The 20857-nt window shown below is 48.2% G+C and overlaps 1 protein-coding gene and 1 pseudogene across 1 annotated transcript in view; one reads left to right on the forward strand and one right to left on the reverse strand.

Annotated features, from left to right (window-relative positions):
- SLC2A1 (solute carrier family 2 member 1) overlaps nt 1-10973 on the reverse strand; it is a 29060-nt gene extending 18087 nt beyond the window's left edge. The window contains exon 1 of the mRNA XM_019751168.3: nt 10815-10973. Coding sequence (XP_019606727.2) covers nt 10815-10832 — 18 coding nt within the window. The 5' untranslated portion in view covers nt 10833-10973. The remainder of the gene's footprint in view (nt 1-10814) is intronic.
- Nucleotides 8768-13369, forward strand: LOC109457848 (TIP41-like protein pseudogene; annotated as a pseudogene).
- Nucleotides 13370-20857: the final 7488 nt, after the last annotated feature.

The following is a 20857-nucleotide window of genomic DNA, read 5'->3' on the forward strand; positions in this document are numbered from 1 at the left end:
TCCTCAGACAGCACTGGGCTTAGCTGTTAACCAGACATGTTCCTAGTATGGTGTTTTCATTCTCCAGAAGCCATCAGGACAATGATTGAGACAGCCAAGATTTTCACATCAGAGGCTGAGAAATCGGAAGGAAGCTCGGGCTAGCCCGAGAGCATAAGCTCAGAGCCCATACTTCATGCGGTGAGCGCTGGGCCTTTCCTTCCCACCAGCCCACCTGGCCCCTTCCTGGCCAAACTCTGGACATTCATCCAGATGCTGGGGATTTCTTCATGGCGGGCTGCACTCCCTTAAAATCCTGGCCTTCACAGCACAGCTCAAAAACACCCCTGACCACCACAGCATGCCCCAGTGCCCCACCCCTCCGGAACCCCCCTTCAGCTCCCTAGGGAGCCTCAGACCCAGGGCTGTTGGTTCTGAGTGGGCGGTGAGTACCTGAAAGCGCTCCTCTGGTTGGCCTCAGCCAAGCCCAACACATAGTGTGACCAGTGGGATTCAGTAAGACGATGTCACAAGGTACTGAGCATCAACGGAGGGAAGGCTTCACAGCGGCTGTTGAACCCCACAGTGCGAGGGTTTTCTGCCAGCTGAGTCCTATGCATTAGCTCTGGCTGTCCATTGGGTTGTCCAGAGTGTGATACCAATGGTATGCAAGATATGTTTTTCTAGTACACATTAGAATATAAAACCAGCAATGCAAACCTATGGTTTAATAAAATGTAGCATGGCTATATAATGAAATACATAAAATAGAAAGTTCTTTAGGTATTGATTTAGGACACACGCCAAGATATATTAAGTAAAAAAAAAGCAAGCTCAGAGCAGTGTGTGTTGTATGTTACCTTTTGTGTAAAACAAATAACAATAAATAAGGCTGGGGGGGAACTATAAATATATATTTAAAAGAGTGCACAAGAAAGGTCCCGTTGTACCTTGGGGGGTGTGGGTGGCAGAGTAAGAGGGAGACTTTTCATTTGATACCCTTTTGCACAACATTTTTGAATTTTGAACCACGTGAATGTATCATCTATTCAAAAGAAAATTTTATAAGCCCTGTGGTGTCATATGACTTACAACCAAGTAATTTAAATAAAAATTCAAGTGAAAAATAATACATACGCTATGTGGCTCTGGTAAAAACCATAGCACATGAATAAGTGACGCTGCAGCAGAGGCTCTGTGAGCAGTACCATTATTACAGCTCCTGGTTTCAGTCTGGCTCTGATCTCGAGGGGTCTGTGGGCCTCTGAAATCACCCCTGGGGCCCCACTGAACAGCTGTAGCCTCTGACGGTGGGGGCTGCTGGGAGCCAAGGACAACCCCCTCTGCTGGACTTCGCCATTTGGCAAGTCAAGGTCAAACTCTGCTTTAGAAAACCTGCCTACCCACGTCCTGGGTTATATCCACAACCTGCAGGCGGGCTGCTGCATTAGGAGCTGCTCCAATGCTCAGTGACCCATGCTCGGGCCCCAGCTGAAACAGGCCTCAGCGCTGGGGAGGCTGGTATGATCTGAGCTCCAAACAGAGGGTAGGAGAAGGCACTGTGGGAGTCCTAGAGGGAGAGACGTGTAATTTTGCCTGGGGACAGACAACCAAAGATGCGTCCTCAGGAGGTGACACTGGAGTTGGGCGTGAAGGACATGCAGGGAGTCAGCCAATTGGGGAAGTGGTGGCAGTACTGCATTCCAAGTAGACAGAACAGTAGGTGCAGGGGGAAGCAAAGGGGCCCCATATGGCCAGATTAAATGGGGAGGGGGTTGTGCTCAGTGTGGCTGGATGCTAGATGCAGGGCTGGAGTGTGGCCCCTGCTCCTGGGTAGGCACGCAATACTGAGACCAGTCACACATCCACTCCCACCTCCCACCCCAACTGCACCCACCAAATCCAGCTTGATCTCTGCTGGACTTGGAGTCAGGAGACCCAGGCTTTAGAGCAGTGAACTGCTTCCTTTCACCTTGGAGTTGAGACACATGGTGGCCCTGGCTCTGGGCCATGGTTTCCTCGCATAGAAAATGGGGGTAAGAGTTGCCGTCCAGGCCTGTGTCAGTGCCCATCATGGAGCCTGCAGGGTTCACTTGACAAGCACATGCTGAATCAGGGAAGGATGGGGAGCCAGCATGGCACCATCTGCCCCCAGCAACCCGTGGCCGGAACAGAAACACGGTGATGAACTCCATTCATTCAACATGTATTTATTTTGGTATCAAAGTGATGGACCCGTTGGCGACGCCTAAGATGAGGAGTACAAACCCCACAGCTTGCCGCTTTCTTATAAAGCCTTTTTTAGGGGTAGAGGAGCAATGTAGAGTCTGGAACCTGGGACCCCCAGCAGCCCATTCCCACCCCCTGGGGATGGGCTACCTTCTAGAACCACCAGAACCTGCTGAGCATTGGAGCAGCTCCTAATGCAGCTTCTAGAACCTTCCAGGCCTTCGCCCTTGCTGTGTCCTCTGCAGACTTCAGCTTTTGCACAAGTAGTTGGGAATACCCATCTGCTCTTCACCCACCAGACTGGAAATGCCTTAAGCACGGGTCCAAGAGTGTCTCCATGGTAGGACACAGCACAGAACCTTTGCAAAAGAAGACCTACCACTTCTGCATTTCGCTTTTGGGCAAAATTGGCTCTGTGTATATCTGTTCTGCCAGAACGGTGTTCATCCTAACAGACTTTAACTTGTCCATTAATCAAACCCCTGATGAGTACTGGAATATCAGCTCTGAGAGGTGGAAACAGGCTAATAGGAACCCCTCACACCAACCCACAGGGCTGTAGAGGAAAGACTACTAACCGAGTTTAGACCCTGACTCTCCAGGAGTGCCACAGGCCCCTCAGTTCAGCAAATGCCCAGGCTCAGGGACCAGCATGAAGAAGGATCTCATGCCCCCCACCCTCACCACCTCTATACCCATTCTGGGGGTCCAGAGTCCCACTGAGAGCTCTCCCTCTCCCAGGAAGTCAGCTTCCAGAACCTCTCCTCCCACACCCTGGACGTTGATGGCCCTAGCCATGGCGCATAACTTCCCAAGCACTGTAGCCTTTGTGACCAGCATGTGCCTGCCCTTTTTCAGCAGAGTGCTCCAGGCCTGGGCTTGACCTTCAGCAGGCCCTAGGTCAATATCGGCAGAGGGAGGGCATGTGGCTACTGCCATTCAGAGGTAGGACATTATTCCCTGTGGGAAGAGGGCCTGGGAGCAGGGAGCAGGCATAATCCAGAGGTCGTTCCCACCCCCTTTCTCCCTGCAGCTGTCCACATGGCTTCCCCAGGTGTACTGGAGCATGGGATTCAGCCTTAGTAACTGCTTGGCCCCCAGTTCCAAGGAGGGCGGGACGGGGTGAGGCAAGGGCTTACCAGATCCATCACAGCTCCCTTTTTATGTATTTTGTGTACATTTCGTTTCTGAGATTTCATTTAAATAAAATTCTGAGCGAAAAGAAAGGAGGCCAAGAAATGGCAGAATTGCTTTAACACCCTTGTGTGATAGATGGGAGCTAGAAGGCCAGAGGCAGGGGCCCAGGACACAGTAAACAAAAGCCAGGGCTAGGACTGGGGTTTACCCTTTTCTTTCAAACAGAAGAATAATGGGTTGGCGCTCAGATGCCTGACCTTCAGGGGCCCTCAGGCATTTATTCCCCTTGAAGCCACTTCCTTCAAGCCTTCCAGTAGTGTCAGGACTTCTGCCTGCTGAGCCTCCCCTGCACCCCATGGTGGCCCCAGAGGCAGAAGGGATTCATCAATCTTTAAAGCAGAGAGGAGAGGAGGGAGGGGCAGAATTTATCAGCACCAGCAGCCAGGCCCCAGGCACCATGCCAGGGGCTGCTCATGCATCCTAATTTAACCACCGTGAACACATTTCGGGGGAGATGGTCCTACTCTACACATGAGAAAATGGGAGGCTTCGAGAGGATATCGGCAAGTCCCTCGGCTTCTGTGAAACTTCAAGTTGGGGGTCTCTGATGCCAACTCTGTGCCCTTCCTGCTCATGTCCTCCCCCGTTTCCGGGTACTGGTCCCTGAAGGAAACAAGGTTTCTACCTGGTGTGTTCTATGTAGGTCAAATTCCCCTTCCAGCAACTGTGGGTCTTGCCCAGTCTGAGCCAGGACAGCCCAGACCCAAGCTCAGAAACCTTCTGACTACTTGGGTGGATTTTGCTCTAATCCAGGGTCGGCAAACTATGGCCCGTGGACCAAATCCAGCCTGCCAGCTAAGAATGGGTTTTACATTATTTTAAGTGATTGGGGGAAAAAAATTGTGCTACCTGAAAATTATATTAAATTCTAATTTCAGTGAGCATGTTTGATTGGAACACAGCCATTCATTTGTTTATATACGGTATTGTTTATGGCTGCTTTTGTGCTACAAGGCAGAGCTGAGTGGTTGTGGCCAATGGGACCATATGGCCCACACAGCTGATGATAGTTACTTACTATCTGGCTCTTTCCAAGAAAGTTTGTTAATCTCTGCTTTAAGCCCCAGGCCCGCTGAACTGCTATGTGCAAACCCAAGACGTGAACTGCACAGGACTTTCAAAGCCATCCAGGAAAAACCAAATCCTTCTCCCTAAATAACTGACAAAGCGTTTGTCTTAAAACAGGATGTTCAATGGCTCCCTGGGCTGTGTGTGTGGGCCCTGGGTCAGGACCTGGATATCTGTGGACGCTGACACCCCTGAGGAAGTACCCTTTCAGTGGTGAGATGGGAACCAATTCAACTCTGATAAAATTAATTTAATAAGGCCATGGGAATATGTAAAGGTCACTAACACTCTCAGCAGGCAAGTTTCCGTCCCATCTTCCCCACTTGTGTGGCCTTGAAAAAGACCCTTCCCCTAAGACCTCCAGTTCTCAATAAGAGAGGTTTTCCAAGAAAAATATATTACTAAGGAAAGCTAATGCTTGAATGCATATTCCCAACACCATTCTAGTCAATGGGAATTCAGCAATAAGCTAAACCAAATTCCTGCCTTCCTGGAACTTGATATTTTAGTTGAGGGTGGGGACAGATAACAAATACCTAAAATACATCAGGTGGTGAGTGGTATGAAGAAAGTGATGGGGGTAGTATTTCATAATCATGGCAAGACATACTTATAATGGAATACTAGGCAGCTGTTAGAAAGAATGCATCAGATCTGTATGTACTTGATATGAAAAGAGCCCCAGGGTAGACTGTTAAAAGAAAAAAGCAAGGCACAAAGCAATGTATAGGATGCACATTTTGTGTGAGGAAGGAGTAGATAACTTGTGTAGGGGCACTTGCCTGTTGTTTACTCAGAGAGAAACACTGCAAGTAGGTATTTATCTCTAAGGAGTGGTGGGTGAACAGGATGGGTGGGCCACGCAGGGCTACATAGAACTAGGTAGAAAGTGTGATCCAATGACATAAAAATTACATTTACAGGCACACATATACACGTCTAGAAAACAAGGTCTGTGAGGTAAACACCAACCCATTACAACTGGGAGAAGAAGACATTTACTCTTTTACAATGCGGGCTTCTCCGTAGTTGGCTCTATTACTTCTGTAATTTAAAAAAAAAAAAAAAAAAAAAAATTCACAACCTGACCCAGAGAGGTATGTCTTATTATTCCTACTACAGTTGAGGAAACAAGCTCCAACAGAGGTGTGGCTGGCCTGAGGTTGAATGGTAAGGCATTTCTAATGGAGCCCTTTCCTACCTACACCCAACTGCCAAGATAGAGGGAGACTAGCTCTGGGGTAGGCGATATGGGCAGCTGTCCTGTCCAGCACAGGCCTCAGGAGCCAAAGGCTTTGTAAGCTGGCGTCTGGCAAGAGTTCTCTCCCCTTCCCGGGTGCCGAGGCAATGGGCAGCAAGCGAGTAGTGCTGAGGTCTCAGAGGATGAACACTGCCCTCATTCTGCCCAAGTTCAAAACCTGGGAGCCCTGCTCAGTTTATGCATCATGCTACTGCCTCCGCGGCCTGGTGGCTGGATGGCTCCACTCCACCCCTCCCACGGAGGGAGGTAACAATGGAGGTTTGTTCTGGTGGCCAGGCCTGGGCCTGCTGGCCTGGACACAGCCTCTCTGAGTCCATAAGTCAAACCAGGAGCCTTCTCAGCCTCCACTATCCTGGGGACACCAGTTACTGAACTGAGTGGCTTTGTCACCTCTATGTCCAGGAGTGACGGGGGGAAGGGGTGAGGTTGCAAGTCCCAAGCAGTGCTGCACACACTTCCCGCTTTGTTCCAGGCCTCCCAGCTCTGCCAGCCTGGGGGAGGGGGAAACTGGATGCCTGTACCCTGGGAGCCAGAGCAGAGCTCTAGCAGAGCTCTGATACCCCGTGACTGGGAGGCACCGGGTAAAGCTGAGCTCCCTGAAGTCACAAGCTGATTACGGGGGATTTGGGGCTGACCCAGCTCTGGGGCAAGTAGGGTCGGATCCCTGAATGGCTCAGCATGGGACAGGATCATCATGGAGATGTTGACACAGCCTATACACCCAAACTGCTGTACAGTACAAAGTGTCTTTCCACTTCAAATAGCCACCACCCTGATTTAGGGCCCTGGGCCAGTCTCCCCACATCCACCGCAGGGTAGCAAACCTCCGTTTTACAGGTAAGAAAGCAAGGCTCTGAGGAAGGCCACTTCCCCAAGGTCATAATTTTGGGAGGACATGGTTTGTGTCCATTCACAAAAGGGTTTCAGTCGTCACCTTTTGTCCAATCCAACTCTGAGACTCCTACTCACCCCGAAAGAGCTTGGAAGGAAAGTCTTGAAGTCTGGGAATTCCTGCTCATTTGAGGTGAGTGGAGGGTGGCACAGAGGAGAGGGGTGTGGAGAAGGCATCTTTTTTATACTGTAGAATATCGCAAATTTTTTTGTGGTAGCCGTATCTTGGACATCTCTCTTGCCTTCTTTGGCCTCAGTTTCCCCATCTGTCTAATGGAGAGCTGGGCCGTCCACGGGAAGGTCCTTCCTGCTCTGACTTTCCTTTATCCCCTTATGTCATATTAGAACATCTGGCAGTGGGTTCTGAGGTGAAGGCTCAGTGTGTGACCTTGGGAAAGTCAATGGACCGTGACGTCATTGTGATGCGCATCTCCTTGACAGGGGAGGCAGGGCAGCCACATTAGTTGACCCATCTCTGGGCCAGGCACTCTCACCCATGTGCTACCTCTGCAAACCAGCTTCCTGAGAAACCCTTGCTGGAGAAGCACTGGCCAGCCAGAGTTTCAATGATTTCCTCAACCAAGTGATACAGCCTGGGCCTCCTGGGGCTCTCTAAAAGCTCATATTGCCAGATTTCTAGAGGCCACAACCCGGGTACAGGTCACCTAAGGCCCAGGTAAGTGCAATGCATCCTGGGAGTCCAAAGAGGCAAGGAAGATTGATGGAGCATCTGTGGGAACACTTTTTCCCCCCTGAATTCTTACAGATACTCTTATAATGAAAATGACATAGTTGTGCACATGAGGCAACTGAGCTGGAATTCAAAACCCCGTCTGCAGGGCCTCAGAAGCCTATGCTCCTTGTACCACTGAGGGACTGACGGACCCTGAAGATTTTTATTTCTTTTTTCTCTGCAGGGCAGAGATGGCAGAGGCCCTGGGGTGCCACAGGGGCCCCACGAGAGACTAGCTGGAGTTCTTCACAAAGGACTGATCCCCCCTACCTGCTGCCCAGAAGGGAGTATGCACCCCCGGCCGAAAGGGAAGGGGACTCAGCCTGTCCCCTCCCTATTTCCTTCTACTCAGTAAAACTCATCAGTGAGCTGCAGAGGAGCATGACAGAATACACAGAAGGCAATTGAGTTAATGACTCGTTCCTACGAGATGAAGAGGAACATAGGAGAAAGAACTTCGGAGCCAGACGTGCCTGGCCTTAAGACTCTGGGCAGTGATATCATTTCTCCAGGCCTCAGTCTAACAGCCTGTATAAAAGGGCTGTGCTTATTGATCAAATCAGCAATCTCCAAAGGGAAGGGATTTATTCCAGAATGTATACAGAATGATCCATAGAAGGCTTAGCAAAAAGGAAAATAAACTTTTTTTTTAACCAGAACTGCTATCTGTATTTGTCCTTTGAAATTTCTATGATGTAGGCAAACGATCTACTAGCATAACTGCATGTACATGAATTTATAAATACAGATAAACCACTTGGAAGTAGGTGGTCCAAAAGTATTTACTGACGGGGGAGTCAAAAGTTGGGAGGTTATTGCATAGAAAACACCCACCTGTTACAGCATTTAGAATCAGCTGGTACCAGGGCAGCCCTTGAATTTAGGCAAACTTCCCCCCCCTCCCCCCCCCGCCCAAACTTCAAGAAAGGCTATGGTGAAAAGGGATAATGGACACTGGAAGTCCTTTCTGATTGACCTGGGTTCAAATCTAGCTCAGTTACTCAATAGCTGTGGGACTTTAGGAAAGTTATTTCCCTTCTCTAAATCAACAGGGCTATGTGGAGGGTCAGTGACATTGTAAAGCATGTCAACCAAGCGCCTAGTAAACTGTAAGTGGCTACGGATTTTCTCCTCCACTTTTCTGTCTCCACTCAGAATATTCTCTTATCCACTCAAGAAACAAATACCCACGTCCTGCATCCATGCTGAACCGATAGTTCTTACCTTTGAGGAAGTGACAAAAGTTATCTGTCTTATAGATGGAGAAACTGAAGCCCAGAGAGGTAACGTGGCCTGCCAGAGCCCTGAGATAACACAGGAGGTCTTCTGGGTCTCAAGCCCTTACCAGTATCTAAAATCGCTTTTTGTTTGGTTTTTATTTTGTTACATCCCAACATAATGGCTCACCTATGACTGCCAAGAAATATATTCCCAGCTCAGGGTCTCCCATCAAGCCCAAGGGCCACGGCAAGGTGAAACAGGTTGTCTGGATTCAACAGGTATGAAGCAGCCATTTCCCGCTGAGGGGACAGCCTGGCGTCACTCTCAAGCACCACTCAGCCCAGCCAGGACACTCCTTAGTCCCACCAGACACATTCACAGCCCACCAGAAGGGCAGTGCAGAGTTCAGCACTGCCCCAGCATTTCAGGTAAAAAAAAAAAAAGGGCATCCTTGAGCCTCCCCTGCCGAGATGGGAACATTCAAGAGGATAAGAGGGAGTGTTTCAAAGGAAAAAGTGATTTGAGAGTGGCAGGAAAGCAGGATGGAGGATGAACATTCCAAGGTTATTAAATCACACGATTGGACATATATACAACAGATTATAAGGAGACGTTACTTGGAGAAGCACTCAAGTTAAAAGTTGTACCCACAACATATCACATAGATACAGAGAAATCGAAAACCAGAGAAATTAAATTTTTTGAAGAAGTTCTGTTTGAGGATGAAAATTAGAGTAAGGCTTTCTAGCTTTTTCTTGCTGTTTCAGCTTTTCTTGAGAATTGATGGAGTGCCTATCAGAATGAACAACGTGAGACTCTACCATAAGGTGACGAGACCTACATGTTATGAGAATATACGTCACGAGAGAGCAAAATTTTTAATGTAATGCATGTTTCACCTCCCCTGTTCATGGAGCCTAATGAAATACCACAGTATTTACCAATAAAGGAGGCAGTTTGTGAAAAGCTAATATTTCCAGACAGAATTGATCATAACTCGACAGACTCACAAGAAAATACAGCTGTGGAAAAGAATGTGATGTGCCATCCAACTATATAAATTCATCATGGAATCTGGAGACGTTGGCTATTTGGACGGGGGCATTTTTATTACGAGAATTAATTGTCTTGTCTAGGTGCAGATTTTCTGTAGCGTCAAAGGAATAAAAGATTATTGCAGGCAAAAAAAAAAAGGTGACTTGAAAATATTCTATACAAGGGGAAATTAGGGAGGAAGGAAAGAAACACGGTCCCGCACACCGGCGAGATTCGATACATATTTGTTGAGAAGAAACCGTTCTGGGAAAGTCATAAAGATTTCCTGCAGGACAAGACCGTTTACAGATGACAAAAGAGATTCTATCCAGGCAGTTGTTTGCCTCCAGAGAAGAGTCCTCATCTATTCCGAGTACAGAGGCCCTCCCCTCGTCCCCCAGTCCTCCCGTCGCACTCCAGCCTGGGGCCCCTTCCTCAGCAAGTGATATAATCTCTCCAGGCGGCGGTGACGGCCCCAGGGGTGCTCTCTCTCCGCCCAGCCCACACCAGCCCCGCCCAAGAGGGAAACGTGCCACCTCGGAGCACATCTCCCCAGGACTTGGCAAAAGCTTTGGAGCCTGCGCTACTCGGAAAGAAGGGCCTAAGAGGCCGGCTCTTAACTCAAGCCTGGAGAGCCGGGCACCCTGGAGTTGGAGCCCCAGCCTTAAGAAAGTGTCCCCCGCCTCGGAAGCACAGAGCTGGCGCGTAGCCGCGGAAAAAGCCAAACGCCAGGCCGCGCGCTTAGTGTGGCGCCCAGGAAAGGGGAGCAGCCGTTCCAAGCCAGCCTGGTGGGGACGGGTCCCGCCTCTACAAGCAGAAGCTGGGGCCGGGCCGGGGGCTCGGCCCGCTCAGCCAATGGGTGCCGCGCACGAGCCCCCTCCCTCGCCCCAGGAGGAGTCTGCGCGGGGCCGCTGCTGGGAGATTTTGCTGCGCCGGGGCCCTGGGTTCCCCTGGCGTCCCCGGAAGGAAGCCAGATACTCAGTGCGCGCGCCAAATGCGCCCGCGCTCATGCCCACTCGCATCCCTCTCCCCCAGGGCACTGCGCTCTAGGCCGGCGCCCAATGAAGCTCAGAGACGCGCGCCACCCGCCCGGGCTGCACAGCGCTGCCGGACCGCGGGAGAAACCCAGGCCAGCGGAGGGGTGGGCAAGTGTCCGCGCCTTTGTTCCGGGAGGGGAGGGCCCACGGACGCGAGACTCACCTTGCTGCTGGGATCCATGGCCGCGTTGCGCCGGAGGCTCTGGCTGCGCGCGGGAGACGCTCTGGTTCCGGCTCAGGACCCAGGACTGCCACTCTTGACTCCCAGTACCCGCTCCGCCATTTATAGGACCCCAGCCATTGGCTGGCGTGGCCGGTGTGTGCGGGGGTGTGGGCAGAGCCAGGGGGCGTGGCCTGGGCACGTCCAGGGCGGGGCTCCAGGGGGAGGGGGCGAGGGCGGGAGTGCTCCAGGCCCCGACCCTGCTCTAGCTGCGAGTCTGCCCTACTCCCTGTGCCTTAGGTCCGGGGAGAGTGCTCGCTGTGTGACCTGGAGCAAGTGTCTCGCTGTGTGACCCTGAGCAAGTGTGCACACCTCTCTGAGCCTCAGAGGCCTCTAGCAAAATGATAGAGCTCGTACCTTGCTCTCCGCCACTGGAAAACTTGGGTAATTATGGATAATAAGAGCACCACCTCATTGGTTTGTTATGAAGATTGAGTTAATATTTGTAGAGTGTTTAGAACAGCGTCTGTGAAGTGGTGAGTTGTATTTAAGTATTCGTTAGACTACGGGAGCTCTCCCTGTGCTATTTTCTCTCTTCCCTCCTCCGGGCGTTCCTGTTTGCACGCTAAAACCTTGCAATGACTGGACCCTCTACCTGGAAATCCATACCCACTTCTCTGGGCTTTCATCTCACCTCCTCTGTGAAGACTTCTACTCCTGACAGTACATGTGAATCTATGATGACAAGTAAGTGTGAAAAATATAAATAAGAACACAGGAGACCTTGGGTTTAAACCAGCTCCACTGTATACTAGCCCTGTATGATCCTTGATGAGGGGCTGGCCTATGAGCCTCAGTTTTCTTATGGGCAAAGCAAAATTAATACCACCACCACCAGCCTCATGTGCTGTCACCAGAGTTACAATTTCCAGAGAAGCACATGCTGACACACAGTAAGTCCTCCTTTAGTGATAGTGGTATTATTTCACCTTATTTCATCTGATTTGACCTCATTTCCTCTTCTAGACCCTGCCTTACTTGAGATTCAGTGAAGGGTAAGAGTCCTGGTCTAAAGGTCTGGCCAAAATCCTGAGGTTAGGCTGAGGGTCTCTTTCCGCATAAGGGGGTGGGGGAGGGGTTACTCTCTGTTGGAAAGGAGTCTGAGCTGACCACATGACCCCTGGAGTCTCTGCCTGGGCTATGTATCCAGTGCTGGCTGAGGGGGCAGCCTGGCTGTGCATGAAGCCCTGAAACGGAAGGCAGGCCACTGGGCACACCCCTACCCATGGCTCCCACTTCTATGGTTTCCCAGCAGCTTAGCCTGGAAAGCTTAGGCCATTCTTTCCTTATCTGGGTTCCAGAAGCCACCAAATCCTGCTGTTTTCACCTTATGCACCACCTCATCCTTCTTGCCGCCCTACTATCTGCAGGGCCAACAGCTCCTTCAGTCCTGACTCCCAGTCTCCTGCTCAAATGTCCAGTATTATCATAAAGGGAGCAAGATCCTCAAGGCACCAGTTTAAAGCTTAGCCTTATCTCTCGCACCAGCACTTTCTACTATATCTATACATTTGTCAGGTTGTTTCCTCTGCTGAACTCCCTTCCCCTCCACCTCAATATGCCAAAATGTTTCTGATAGCACAAAGCATCCCTGGAATGGGGCTTCCTCTTAGAAGTGTCCCTGAGTCCCCCAAGGGGAATCTCTTCCTTACCCTTTGGTGTTTCTAAGTGTGCTGCTTGTCTTGTCTGTCTTTCCCCAGACTGAGCCTTGAGGTGAGACACATGGGTGAAGAAGTGAAGGAAGGCAAGAACCTCTTTCCTGCTAACTCTTCTAGTCTTTCCTTAAGTGTCTCTTGGGTTTTTCCACGTCCTTGCTTGAAGTCTCTGTCCCTCTGTTCCTTAGCATATCTAGTCAACTGTATATTCCTCTTCCCGGCTGTAGGTATGCCCCACTCAGCCCAGAGGTCACACTCACCATCAGGCATCGTTTCCTTCTCCAGGCCAGCACTGTGCTGGACACTTCCCCAGGAACAGAGGCATGCAAATCTGGTGCTAGCCTCATGGAGCCTCCAAACGAGAGAGTATGCAAGAGCAGAGATGTACAACGAGACCAAGTTGCGGGTACAGGGATTAGAATGTGTACAGGAGCTGAATTTGTACCATAGAGGAAGGAGAGAGAGTAGAGGGCTTTAGGGAGGGGGTGAAGCATGCTCAGCAGGGTTTAGGGGGCTGAATACGAATGAGTTCACCAGGTGGATCAGAAGGATGACCATTTTAAGCAGAGGGGAAAACATACAAAGACAGCACACAGGCAGAGAATAATTGCTGAAGGGAAGAAAGACTCTCTAGATTCCAACTCAGTGACTGATGGTGGAGCCCTGGATTTGTACTACTGAAGCCCAGCGCTGCTTTTTACTTGCCAAACATCCCTGAGCAACTCCCTTCTCTCTGAGCCTCAAGACCCGCATCTGTAAAAGGGATACAACAATCCCCTCCTGGGTCAGCCTGAGAGAAATGAATGTGTATTAAGATTTATCCAAATAAACGGTATTAATTCATGATGTCAGAAATTCAATCAAATTCCCTTCCTATGGTCAAGACGGCCTTTGAAGACAAAGTAGAGTGGTCAGTTTACCTGCCCAAACAGACCCGCATTACCTGCTTGAAATTCCATTACTAGGAGTTCTCTCTAAGTTTTATGACCCCTGGAGGCTACCGTTTAGAGGTACACACTTCAGAAGCTATTGGATCAGAGATTAGATTCTCAGGTGGGCTAGTTAGTTTATTTTGGGGGTGGCTAAGTCCTGTGAAATATAATAGGATTTAACTCCAACCAGGAAGGGAACACCAGAGAAAATCTAAGGAAGTGGCATCTGAGCCTGGAAGGTTGGGATGCAGGCAGAGAAAGAGCATGAACAAATAAATGCCTGGAAGTGGGTCATGAAGGTTCAGCTTAACCCAGAGAGGGCCAGGCTAAGTATAATAGCCCCTGTGGCTGGAGTGTGGGGGTTGGGAGAGAGGAGATAAAGAGAGGGGGAATTTGAGTGAAAGGAGAAGCTGAAGAGGTGGTGTCACAAAGGCCCTCAAATGCCAGGTGTAGGAGTTAGGGCTTTATTCAGTGGGCAGTGAGGAGCCATGGAGGGTTTTGGAACAGGGGAAGGAAGGACATAAGGAAATCTCAGCCTCCTTCAAACCTACCCTACCCTGAGGCTTTAAAGGACCTGTGAGGAAGGCTGGGGAGCCCTAGCGGTCAGCTTGGAGGGAACAAGGGCGGTCCCCCACAAACTATGCTCACACTGGCAGCTTTGTCCTTGATGCTGCTTTTAGCCCTGGAAGGAATTTGGGACTTTTCTGAGTCTGATTCCAAGCAGTTCCAGCCCTAGCCACTTTTGGAGGAAAAAAGCTCTCTGGGACTGCCAGGGCGGTGCCAGGTGGCCAGGCAGATGCTTGCTGGCTGGTTCGTGCCTAACGGCACGCACATGGGCTCCAGCGGCGCTGAACAGAGTCCTAGAGGCTCCGTGCCAAGGCTGCCTAGTCTGGAGTGAGTAAGACGGCCTGAGGAAGGGCTTCCTCCCCCTCCACCCCCACCCCGCCTTTAAAGGCAAGCTTCCTTGACAGCTAGGAGAAAAGGCCTCCTGAGTCAACTGCAGCTGATACAAAGGAGGCTGGCAGGGGTTGGGACGCGGGAATCCCAGATCCGCAGTATGTTTTGCAACTGAAATCCTCCCAGGCTGCAGGTAAACACGGTGTTGGACTCCAGGACAGTTTTGTGTGTTGGATATTTTCATTCTCATTTGCACACCACCTGCTCCCGGAAAGTTTTTTGGCTTTCCTTCTTTATTCTTTTGTTTGTGTGCCCCCCCCCCCCCCCCCCCCCCCCCCCCCCCCCCGTCCTCTACAAGGGCTCTCATCAGGGCCACCTCTGACTCGCTGATGCTGGGGCTATTGAAGGAACATGCCCCTCCTCCATTCTCTCCCGAGAGCCAGGCTTATCTTCAGGAGAGACTTCTGTTTGTCCCACAGGTACCTTGAACTCACCATGTTTAAATCTAAGCTCATCTTCCCCCATCCCTCCTAGTCCCCACCTCGGAGATGGCTCCTCTATCCACCAAATTACTGATTGTTTTCATCCGCCCTGAGCTTTAAGTGTGACTCAACAGGACACTCAATGTTACTAATACTGTCATTTAAACTTTTGATATTTTGTCATTTTGGATTTTTTTGCATTAATTTTAATTTTTTTAAAATATTGCATAAAAAATATTATTTATCTTGATGACTGGACTTTTTTGGCACCCCCTTGAATCTTACTGGGGGGTAGGTGAATACCTCACTTGCCACACCCTAACCCTGACCCTGCTGGTAATGTTTTGTAATCAGGGTGCTGGTTACACGGGTGTGTTCTGTTTGTCAAAATTCCTCGAGGTGTGCACTGCAATTTTTGTACTTTTCTGTATGCACATTATGCTTCAATTAAAAGAATTTTTTTTTCTTTCTTTTTTTAATGAAAATATTTCCCTGGTTTCAAGGGAATATCTGCTGTCCACTTCTTCTAGCTAGCATCCCCAGTACCAAAAATAATACCTGCTACACACTGGGACTCAGTACTTAGTGTTGAGTGAATGAGTGCAATGTTATTCCAGTTATTTAATCCCTGAAAGAACTCTATGAGATAAGTATTTTTCTCTCCTTTTTCTGAAAGGGAAAATTGAGATTCTGAGAAGTAACTTGCCCAACTAAGATCACACAAGTAGTAGGTTTGAGTTCTAGCACCTCGATTAAAAAAATAAACAAACAAAAATTCCAACCAGCAGTGCTGGTTCAGGCACCTAGCACAAGTAATGTACTGGGGCCTGGCTTTTCTCACTTAGATTATGATTGTTTGAGATGAATCTTTCCCTAGATAATGACTTCCTAGGGGCAGGGACTCAGGCATTCCTAACTGCCATCTGTCTGGCTTGTTACTTAGCACAGGGAAGAAGCTATAACTGTTTAATAAATGAATAAAGCAAAGAATAAATGAATGAGGGGGCCAACAGTGACATGTGGTGGGTAGAACACAGGTTTTGAAGACAGATCTGCTACCTGTGTGTTTGGGGGCATATGACTTAACTTTTCTGAGTCTCAATTTCCCCACCTGTAAAAGGGGAATGATATCAGTACTTACCTCAAAGATTCATTGAAAACATGAAGGAGAAAATAACTGTTGGGTGATGGGTATATAATAAATACTTGAAAAATGGTAACTATTATCATTTCCAGTATTTTATATTTTCAAAGCCTTATTTACGTCAGGGTGGCAGGGATCTACCTCTTCCAATTTCCATGTATTGTTTTCTGGGGGTTTCTGGAATTGGAAGGAGGAGACGTGATGCAGCCATCAGGAGCTTACTTCCTTAAGCCCACAGAAAGGGGGAGTGATGGAATAGTCCGGAAGTCTGGTTTTATGGCCCAGCTCCTCCTTGCTGGTGGTGCCACCTTTGGTGGTATTTCCTCTCTGTGAGCCTGTTTTTGCTCTGTAAAATGGGGCTCAGAATTATCTTGATCTTATGGGGCTTTGGGGAGGGTCCAATGGCTTATCCCTGGGCCTAGCACACAGTAAGTAGGCCCTCCATAAAGTTTGAGTCTGAGAAATTGACCTGGCACTCTGAGGTGTGGCAAAAGAGCATGGAGACCTGAGCGTCTCAGAGACCCTGAGAAATTCCAGGACTGATGGGAAAAACAAACAGGCTGGCTTGGCTCTGTTTTGTTCTTCGAACCTTATTTCTCCTGAAAAGTGAAATGACAATGTCCTTTATGCTTTAACTGCAAAACCTTCCCCCGTGTCATTCCTTGGTTCCTCCCCACACCTTGTGCTGAGGGCAAGACCAAATTTACTTATACATCCTCTAGGCAGTTGAGGAAATTGAGGCACACAGAGGTTAAAGCCACTTGCTTGAGGTCACACCGAAGGAGGAATTTGGTAGCAAATTAAAGGCATGAAACCTGGACCTCTTAATTTCTAGATACCACCATATAGCAATAGGAATTCAAAAGAAAGCACACAGCTCACCCCCCTCCCGGCTTCCCTACCCCTCTCAAGCAAGTGGCCACAACCCAGTCAGCATCCGGCGGTGCCCTCCCCCACCTGCATGCCACCTGGCAGTCACACGCACATTAGCACATTAATCACGGAGTTGGGTGACTCACCCCATTATACCGGAGCTGACTTCTTTAGAAGCAGGAGAGTGAGAACCAGTTGAGAGCCGGAGGTGTCTTCCCTTCCTTATTGAGGCTTGAAATTAATGCCCCAAATTCATGGCAGTTTAACTCTTAAGAAAGGGAAAGCACTGTGAGCTGGCTGGAGGCAGAGATCTCTGGACTCAGAGGGGTGGTTCAGTTCCACCCTCGGCTGTCACAGGTTTGTTAGGTGACTTCAGGAAAGTCACTGTCCCTTTCTAAGTCTCACTCTCTTCCGTTTCTTAATGAAGGTGTTGCAACAGCTGACTTCCATGGCCCTTCTAGCTCTGGGTTAAACAGCCTTGTCATAATAAAGTCATGTGTATTGACAGTTTACTATGTGCCAGGTGCAGGGCTAAATGAGTGGTATATAATTATCTCCTTTAATTCTCATAACAAATCCTAGACATGCTGTTTTATCTCATTTCACAAAGAAGGAAACCAAGGCACAGTTTTAGAGTAATTTGCCCCAGGTCAAGCAAGTACCGTAAGTAAGTAAGTGGTAGATCTGAGTATTGGACCCAGTCTGTCCCCAGTGTGCTCATAAACGGATCTACACTTACTCCCTTTATCCTGCTAGATCTGTTTTAAAAAAAAAAAGTGGTAATTATATATATTACAAAAAATTTACCATTTTAACAATTTTTAAGTGAAGAGTTCAGTGGCATGAAACACATTTACACTGTTGTGCAACTATCACCACCGTCCACCGCCAGAACTTTTTTATCTTCCCAAACTCCGTACCCATTAAACAGTAACTTCCCATTCCTCTATCCCCCACGACCACTGTTCTACTTTCTGTCTCTATGAAGTTGACTACTCTAGTTACCTCATGTAAATGTTCCTCATCTTTAAAACTATGATAATAAAGGTCAAGAGTTATTTGATCTTCCTCCCAGGAGGGTAGTTGGCTCCCACTTGGACTTAAGTTCCAGTTCTTCCATTCAACAGCTGTGTGCCCTCAGGCAGGTTGCTTAACCTCTCTGCCTCTCTCCTGTCCAAGTCTCTAAAATTGGCCTAATAAGCCTTGCCTTGTGGGGCTATTGAAAGGATCACAGGACACAATACATGTGAAAGTGTTTGGAAAATCTGATGCCACTTCTAGAGCTTGATATATATATTGTATATATAAATTGTGTATATATATCTTGTACAAAATTTGTATATATAAATTTTGTATATATATCTAAATAAATTTTATATATATATATATATATATATATATATATATATATATATATATATATATATCTTGTTCCTTGAGGGCTAGGCTGAGGACCCTGGCTGGGTTTATAGGCGTGAGAGCGAGAAAGACTTTAGAATTGTGCATTTTCTCCTTAATAAGACTGAGACCTAGAGAGGTGTTATTGATTTGCCCAAAGTTGCACATGGAACTTGATGCAGCCATTCTCATCTATGCCCTGAGCATAATGCCCTGAATATGGCAGGTGCCCAACAGGTGTTTGCTGCTAAGGTTGGTAGGTGGAGGCCACGGCATAGAAGGAGGGCCTTGACTGCTTGACTATGGAGCCCTCCCCTCCAGCAGCTCGTGTTCCAGCCCGTGTACCTGGAATTGTAAAGTGGCTGGTAGCATCTCTGCTTATAGAAAGAGCTGGGGCAATATTCTTCTGTCTTGGTTTGTTCTGCCTTTTACTGGTTCCCAGAGGCCTGGCCTTGTGCCTGAGAGGCACGTCTTTTTTATTTCCTTAGAGTAATGATGTAGGATTTTTTGGTTGCAAGTATCCATATATTTAAGCCAACTTCAGTCAAAAAAAAGAGAATTTATTAAAGGCTACAGAGGTGTCTCCCAAATCAGTGGCAAGGATGCAGTCAGGGGCTGACAATGCTTCGGACTCGGCAAGTAGACCACCATCTGCGTCCCTCACCTCTGCTTTGTTCCTCTCTCTCTTCATAGACAGACGTGTTCTGTTCCATGTGGGAGAACATGACCACTGCACAATGCCGGCACCCTCAAGTCTGTCTCAGCTGTCTCCTGGTCCTGATTCTGAGTTTCTAGAAGAGAGAAGCAGATTAGCCCTGTGTGAGTGAAATGTTTGCCCTAGGTCTGAGTGGCTGTGATTAAATAATGGGATCATAGAACACAGACAAAGCCGGCACAGCTCACCTCTGTGTGGGGGTGGGGTGGAGGAAGGGGTGTGAGTTACACAGGCAAATACGTGCAGCCATGAAAAATGTTGAATAGAGATATACACTCACTGACATGGAAAGAAAGTCAAGCTTGTTTTGAATGGGAAAAACAGCTTACAAAACAGTACCTTCATCACATTTTAAAAAGTAAATATACATATATAATATAATTGATTTCTATAGAAATGTGCTCAATGTGATTTGAAATTATGGGTAGTAGAATTGAGGGTAACTTTTATTTTCTTCTTTTGTAATATCTGCATTTTTCTCTAATGAATATTAGTTGAGTTATAATAAAACAATAACTCTTACGTCACAGGGCTTCAGTGTGTGTTAACTAAGACATTTATCCACTTATTCAGTAAATATTTATTAAGCACCTCGTACATGACGGTTTGTGAATGCTGCACAATGACTGGTCAATGACAGAGGCTCAATAATTGGGGTCACCCCAGGCCCTGCCTTCCAGAAGTACACAAGGCTGAATGCTCAGACTTAGGTGCTTCTGCTCTAATGGTCTACATGCATTTTGAAAATCTAGGAAATGATGTTTCAGCTGTCCATTGCTGTAGAGTAACCACTCCAAAACTTAGTGGCTTTAAATGGCAACAGTGTAGTATTTCTCATGATTTTGCGCAGTTCTGCTCCCCCCAAGGCACTGCTGAGGTATTCATTCATGCAGTTGTATTCCGAGGGCTCCTTGGCTGGGGCTGTTCTCTCCATATGGTGCCTCATTCTCCTCTGTTTTCAGCAGGATGGGCTGGGCTTGCATACGCATGGCGCATGGCGGCTGGGGCCAAGAGGGAACGTGCGAGAGTACAAGCCCCAATGTGGAAAAGCTGCTCAAGCCTGCTTGTACCAGTACAAATCATTCGGGATAGAACTTGCTTTGTCCCTCAATCTGTAATGAATATTTTCTCTATGAGTAAGTATTCTTCCCAGCCTGATTTTTAATGGCTGACTGATAGTCCATCGTTGATTTAACCAATCCCCTATTGATGAACATTTAGGTGGTTTTCATTTGGGGGCACTTATAAACAACTCCGTGAAAACTCAACTTTGTACCAAGAGCTCAGTTCAAATCCTTGGAGGAGAGGGATGACAGGATCAAAGAACGGGCATTCTTAAGGCTTTACTAAATCGTTCTTCAAAAAAATAGTATATACTGCCCTTTTATCACCTATAAAGGGACCTGCCCTTTTCACAATCCTCTGGCCAATAGTGTGTGTGTTTATCTTTTCAGTCTTTGTCAGTTGGATAGGTGACAAATGGTATCTCATCATCGTCTTCAAAAGAGAGAAAATTAAAAGTAAGTCTCCCAGAGCCAGATGCTTGAGGGGAGTTCTTGTGTTTTACTCGGAAGCAGCCGTAATAAATCAGCAGAGGTGAGGGCAATACAGTGTAATGTCTCTCTGCCCACTGATTTCAGGCTGTAAAAAAGGAGAACAGCCCTGCTGGCTGAGCTCCTGGCTGCGGATGAGGTTACTATGTCCTTTTAGTGCAGTTCACTGGGACAAGCCTGCTACTCTCCCGTGTTGTGTCTGCGGGTTTTCCAGTCGGCAGAGCGTACACAGTCTCGCTTGTCTCACCCACCATACCCATCTAGACTCTGGCCCTGTCCCCTCTGACCCATTAGTACTGAGGTCTGGACCTGGCCGGCTATGACTAATGAGAATTGA

The sequence above is a fragment of the Rhinolophus sinicus genome, chromosome 14, assembly GCF_057876585.1.
Source record: "Rhinolophus sinicus isolate RSI-liver-muscle chromosome 14, RSI-T2T, whole genome shotgun sequence".
Classification (NCBI taxonomy): domain Eukaryota; kingdom Metazoa; phylum Chordata; class Mammalia; order Chiroptera; family Rhinolophidae; genus Rhinolophus; species Rhinolophus sinicus.